The 6,831-nt window shown below is 35.3% G+C and overlaps 1 protein-coding gene across 1 annotated transcript; it reads left to right on the top strand.

Moving 5' to 3' along the window:
- Positions 1 to 277: 277 nt before the first annotated feature.
- LOC117625391 ((-)-alpha-pinene synthase-like) lies at positions 278 to 5,776 on the top strand. The gene is made up of 9 exons (XM_034356949.1): positions 278 to 327; positions 713 to 845; positions 943 to 1,222; positions 1,313 to 1,413; positions 4,198 to 4,469; positions 4,556 to 4,777; positions 4,858 to 4,996; positions 5,084 to 5,332; positions 5,450 to 5,776. Exons 1-9 carry the CDS (start codon positions 278 to 280, stop codon positions 5,744 to 5,746), a joined length of 1,743 nt encoding a protein of 580 aa, XP_034212840.1. The 3' UTR covers positions 5,747 to 5,776.
- Positions 5,777 to 6,831: the final 1,055 nt, after the last annotated feature.

Raw genomic sequence — 6,831 nt, 5'->3', positions numbered from 1 at the left:
ATTAAAAAGAGTTAATACATTCAAGAAGGCTATATTTGGAAAACAAAAACTAGTTTGTGTGATACATTAATGACATTGTTTGAAGTGTAAGGAAAGTGACACTTATCATGAGAAGAAGAGAGAAGATCCAAAAGAGAAGGTTACAGAGAAGATTGCTATCATTTCTCTTTTTTTTTTTTTTTTTTTTAAAAACATTTGTGTGAAAAGAAATTTTTGTCCATGCCGAGTAGGACTTGTCCATGCCATGTCATCAAATTAAACGAAAAAGTTGATTGAGATGACGGAAAAGATGGTTTCTGAAACTGAAGGCATTATTAAAGTACAACGGTAACAATTTAGCATTGTCAGGGACGAAAAATAAAGTTGGGGCTTAGTCCAGGGACCATGGCTACAACTTTGCCAATAGATTACTAGTCGTATAATTCATAAAAGGAAAACAACATCATTTTTTTGTTAAATAAACCAAAACGTTAATCACCAATAGATTACTAATATGTTAATGTTGACTTTAATATTTAATTTCAAATAAGTTTCTAAATTAATTTCTATATCCATTACAACTATTTGGAGATCTTTCCAAATTCAACGTGTGTCATTAGTTAAACCCTCCTCCCTCCTCTCCCAATGACACATAACTTATAAATAAGGGTAGTTTTGGAATTCAAAAAATACAATAAATCAAATTTTAAGTTATATTAGGTAACTTGCTTAGTTGGATCCTAATCCAAGTTAGTGTAACAGCTCAATCACCAAATGCCAAGCTTGAAATTATTCGGCGGCGGACAGCAAACTTCCCACCAAGCATTTGGGGTGACCGGTTTGCCAACTATGATTCCCAAGACATTGTAATCTGATGCAAATTATCATTATATTTCATGTTAATTTTTCTAAAAAAAATTATTTCACTGGTGTTTTGCTTATTTAATTAATTACTGCCCGCAGATAACAAATGCCGAGAACCAACAAGAAGTTAACGAGCTGAAAGAAATAGCGAGGAGGGAAGTATTCACAACTAGTGCAGGTGACTTTTCACATCAGCTCAAGTTTAGTGATGCAATCCAGCGCCCTGGCGTGGCATACCATTTTGAAAGTGAAATTGAAGAAGCATTGGAGCGTATGCATGCTGCATTTCGTGACCATGACTTTAGTGATGATGGAGATCTATACAACGTTGCTCTTGGTTTCCGGCTACTAAGACAACATGGATATAAGGTTTCATGTGGTAAGTTAATCAAAAAATTATAATGTATTAAGTGTAATGTGACTGATTTTTGCCAACTAATCCCTTTTCATTTTTATGACAATCAGGCAGATGTGTTCAACAAGTTCAAAGATGAAAATGGCAGCTTCAAGGAATGCTTAACTATTGATGTTCCAGGGATGCTAAGCCTTTATGAAGCCGGGCATCTAGACGTACGGGGAGAAGAAATACTAGATGAAGCTCTTGCTTTCACCACCACTCACCTTGACTCTACTGCACAAGCTCATGGAAGCTACGAACATGCAGAACAAATCACTCAAGCCTTGGAGAGACCTTTGCGAAAAGATCTAGAGAGGGTATGTGCCAGGCGTTACATGTCAATCTACCAAGATGAAGCTTCACACAATGAAGCTTTGTTGAAACTTGCAAAGTTAGATTTCAATCTTGTTCAGTCTTTGCACAAAAAGGAGCCCTTTCATTGATATGGTTGAGTTTGATAAGTCCATGTTGCAAATAATGTGTACTGTTTTCTCCTAAAATATGGTTGAATAAAATAATAACGCCGCGGTTATATTATTTTGACAAAAAAGAAGAACCGCCTAATCACATGAACTTCAACAAATGAGAGGTTAGGAAATTATACTAACATGAGACTCAGCAGCCCAACATGACTTTGTAAAAAACTTAATCTGCATGCATACGATTTAACCAATCTGATAACACATCAATCAATTATTGCAGATTTGAATTTAAAGGTTCTTTTTCTTTTTCTTGTCTTTTTTTTGTTTTTTTTTTGTTTTTTTTTTCAATAATGGCAGATTCCCATCACATCCAATCAATCAATCTTATAACTCTTTAAAAATAATATAAGGAAAAAAAAAACATCCAAAACCGCCAACGACATTTCCACCTCATAATCCTCCCTCTCTCCCCTCTCAAACAATAATTGCTGAAATTATCATGACCGTATATGATGTGACATTTATAGTGCGGTTAAATGAGAAAATTTAAAAGTATAAAGAATTTCATAAATAACGGAAATTAATGTTCTAGAATTTGTGAAGTTTCTTGTTTGGGTAACAGATTTAAAACATGGAATTTAACCTTTATTTGTAAAGTTATCTTTTTTAAAAACTCAATCTCTCTTGGAATTTTAGAAATGATGACTTTTAGATAGAATTTAAAGTTGAGATTTATGATTTCAAAAGTCCATTTTTTTTCCATGCGAAAATTTTAAATTTCTATTTTTTTTAATCCAAATACAGGAATTGGTTCATGTCAATTTAGAAATTCTGACTTTTGTCAAAATCTCAAGTTTATTTCCCTCATTTAAACGCACCGATACTCCCTTGGAGATGCTCACCCACAATAATCATCAGTGTATGTTACGGGACATACATAATAGTTATGCAAATATTGGACATCGAAAGCTTGCCCGATGCATAATTGAATGCAATAATTAATGTGTTATAAGATTGGTTGATCGGATACAATGGAAATCTACCAGAAAATCAAAAGAAAAACCAGAAATAAAAATAAAAGAACCTTTAAATTCTAATAAGCAATTATTGATTGATGTGTTATAAGATTGGTTAAATCGATGCTGCTATTTTCACCGATGTCTTATCTTCTAACTCACCTTATATTCAAAATTTTAAAGACAAATTTATCCTTGTATAAAATGAACTCTAAGGACTTAGGGAAAAAACATCAACTCCCCTTAATTTTTCAATGTGGGACAAACACTCTCAACACGCCCTGCACGTGTGCCGAACTTTCAAGCCTAATATGTGGACAACACATATTGGGTGACATGAAGTTTGTGTGGTCTTTGAGCTTTCACACGTGGGCTAACCCGCTTTGATACTATGAAGGAAGTTGAGGTTCTACCCCAAAACCAATTTTTAATGGAGGGAGTAGCTAAACTTCTTATAAATTAAGGCTAGGTCCCTTAACTTTTCAATGTGGGACAAACACTCTCAACATATAGTGGTGGCATTTGTGAAAAATTAAATTAATGTTTCCCACGCTCAAAATATGGATGCATATACATATGCTGCAAAGGGACAAAGGATAAACATATGCTGCAAATCTGGCCAATGGTCGGTCGAGGGTCACTTAAGATTACAAAAGATAAGCCACAAAAATAAGTGACTCATTCTGCATTTGTGCTGTAAGCCAATAGTTCCATCCCTTCCCTATTTATACATGAGTATATGAACAATATTTTCCATACTTGCCGAGCAAAAAAAATCTGACATTTTTACACAAGTACAAATCATGGTTCTAGAAGCTGGTTCAACTGCTCAATCACAAAATTCTAAGGCTGATCAAATTGTTCGACGGACAGCAAATTACCACCCGAGCATTTGGGGGGATCAGTTTATGAATTATGATTCAGTAGACATTGTAATTTATATATCATACAGATTGTTTCAATGACTAAATGCATGTTTCTCTGTTTTGTTTCAAAAGAAATTTGACATGTATTTTGCTCATTCAATTTTGTGGATGCAGATAACTTATGCCCATAAGCAACAAGAAGTAGAAGAATTGAAACTAGCAGTGAAGAGGGAAGTGTTTACAACCAGTGCAGATGATTTTTCAAATCAGATGAAGCTAATTGATGCAATCCAGCGCCTAGGCGTGGCGTACCACTTTGAAAAGGAAATAGAAGAAGCACTGGAACATATATATGCTGCAAATCATTTCCATGATGATGATGATGGTGATGGTGATCTATACAATGTTTCTCTTGGTTTTCGGCTACTAAGACAACATGGACACAATGTTTTATGCAGTAAGCTAAATTATTAGATAAATTAATTTAACAAAATTGAATTTGGCCAAAATTATTTCTTATGTGTCCATTTGCTGCAATTAATCAAGCAGGAATATTCAACAAGTTCAAAGATAGTAAAAATGGAGGCTTCAAGGAAAGCTTAATCGCTGATGTGTCGGGATTGCTAAGCTTTTATGAAGCTACGCATCTGAAGGTACATGGAGAAGATATACTAGAAGAGGCTCTTGTTTTCACGACAAAACATCTGGAGTCGGCAACAACCCATGTAAGCTATCAACTGGCAGAACAAATAGCTCAAGCCCTAGAGAGACCGCTCCGAAAGAGTCTCGAGAGGTTATGCGCCCGTCGGTTCATGTCCATCTACCAAGATGAAGCTTCACATAATGAAGCTCTATTAAAACTTGCCAAGTCAGATTTCAATCTTGTTCAGTCTTTGCACAAACAGGAGCTCAGTGAGATTATTAGGTAGGTTATCTTTTAATTATGTGAGATTAATTACGAGCACCGACTGTAATTAAGTTAGTAACTCACTAATTAATGCCGTCAATTAGGTGGTGGAAAGAACTAGACTTTGGAAGGAAGCTGCCTTTTGCAAGAAACAGAATTGTGGAGTTATACTGCTGGATTTTGGGGGTCTATTTTGAGCCCCAATACATTGTTGGAAGAAAATTTGTCACAAAAATTATTGCCCTGATGTCTGTGATGGATGATATCTACGACGCGTTCGGTACATTTGCAGAACTTGAGATCTTTACCGAAGCAATTCATCAAAGGTTTGAAATTATTTATTAAAAAAATTTGTTTTGTTTATATTCTATATGCTTCAGATGAATATGGTGTATGCAATTTACAGATGGCATGCCAATTGCATGGATGGACTGCCAGACTACATGCAAATATTCTTCCATACGCTTTTGAATGTTTTCAATGAAATTGAGGAGGAGATGGTGAAGGAAGGAAGAGCATACCGAGCTCACTATGCAAAAGAAGCTGTATGTAAATTAATTAAAGAAACAAACAGCTTATTAATTTTCACTATTTTAATTAATTTACATAATATTTATGTCCCACATATGCAGTGGAAAACTACTGCCAAGGCTTACTTTGATGAGGCCAAATGGTTCCACGAAGGATGCATCCCAAGCATGGAGGAGTATATGCGTGTTGCTGCAACTTCTGCTGCTAGCTTCGCACTTTCAACTACATCTTTAGTTGGCATGGGAGATATTGTAACCAAGGAGTCCTTTGAGTGGTTGTTCAATGACCCTAAAATTCTTAGAGCTTCCAATATCATTGTTAGGCTCATGGATGACATCGTTTCGAGCAAGGTACACAGAAACTATGTACTAAATTGTGCTTTAACTATTACATAACTTAGGTCTCTCAATTCATAACTATTTCATCACTTGGATTCTTTTTTGGGATTCTGGATTCCATTTTTGCAGTTTGAAAAAGAGAGAGGCCATGTTGCTTGTGCTATTGACTGTTACATGAAGCAATATGGGGTCTCAGATGAGCAAGAGATAATTGATGTCTTCAACAAACAAATTGTGGATTCGTGGAAGGATATCAACGAGGAGTTCCTTAGACCAACTTCTATGCCGATGCCTATCCTTGAACGTATTGTTAATTTAACAAGAGTGGTGGATCTCCTCTACAAAAAATATGATGCATACACACATGGTGGAAAAGTGATGAACGATTGCATCGCTTCGTATTTGATTGATCCGGCACCAGTATGAGCCTATGAGTTGGATTATGAGAAAGAACTAGCTGTGCTTTATATATTCACTGTTTGAATAATATGACCTAATGGCTTTGAGTTAGCCGTAGTGTCAGTTTAGTATTGTTGTACTTCAAAGAAAGTTGTTTATCTTGAGAATAATCAACTTTGAAATAAAGCAGTTGAGTGTAGTGAAATTGTTGTGAGTATAAACAACACTGTTAAAGTGTCTAGTAAACTTTTATGTAGAATTATTGTGGTTGTGTATAATATCGAAAAAAGACATGATGTTAAAAGTGTTATTAACTTATTTGAGTAGCCTACAAGCATAGCCTAGAAGAAAATTGTTATAAAAATAAAATAAGAGAGTATGGAAAGTATCACTGAATATTGGGAGTAGAATTGTATTTGCTCTTGTAATGTTTACACTGACAGCATTTCCTCTCATATAGAAATCACTCTATTTTGTTTCCTCTCACTCTTCATTTCTTCTCTTCCTTTCTGTCCTCTCTTCTCCTTTGGTGTGTTCTACAATTGAATGAGCAAGCCTATTTATAGGCAAATTGGATGGCTTCATTACCCAACGTTATCATTAAGCTTCCAACATCATCATTAAGCTTTTGACTAAGCGTCCAACATAATCATTAAGCTTTTGACTAAGCTTCCAACATCATCATTAAGCTTTTGACTAATACATCCTTCGTGTGGGCTTCATCTCTCACTTTACAACACTCCCCCTTGGAGACCACATGTCCCTAGGTTGGTTGCCTCATTAAAACCTTGTTTGAAAAAAAACCCTTTGGGGAAAAGCCTCAGCAAAGGAAAAAGAGTACAACTTTATTTGGGACATAAGGATAATGTTAAATGCACCATGTTGCCTCATTAAAACCTTGCTAGGAAAAACCCAGTGGGAAAAACCCTATGCCCATATATGGTGTTTTGTGGAGATAGCATCCAATATGCCTCACACCATCCCAAAGTGGTGGTGATGGAGTTGAGCTCTATCTGGAAAATATAATATCTGGTCTAGTATACTTCCGAAAAATTATTTAAGTGCCCAACGAATAATCCATATAAAAATACTTCAATATCTTCTTAGTATAA

This window comes from Prunus dulcis, chromosome 4, assembly GCF_902201215.1.
Source record: "Prunus dulcis chromosome 4, ALMONDv2, whole genome shotgun sequence".
Taxonomy (NCBI): domain Eukaryota; kingdom Viridiplantae; phylum Streptophyta; class Magnoliopsida; order Rosales; family Rosaceae; genus Prunus; species Prunus dulcis.
Note: the sequence above shows the minus strand (reverse complement) of the source record. Positions and strands in the feature narration are given on the sequence as shown.

Excerpts from the sequence above, each read along its gene's own strand:
- LOC117625391 (XM_034356949.1), top strand. The coding sequence starts at position 278 with ATGACGGAAAAGATGGTTTCTGAAACTGAAGGCATTATTAAAGTACAA. Across the intron at positions 4,470-4,555 it reads GAGCTCAGTGAGATTATTAG|GTGGTGGAAAGAACTAGACT; the intron begins GTAGGTTATCTT and ends GCCGTCAATTAG. Across the intron at positions 5,333-5,449 it reads ATGACATCGTTTCGAGCAAG|TTTGAAAAAGAGAGAGGCCA; the intron begins GTACACAGAAAC and ends CCATTTTTGCAG.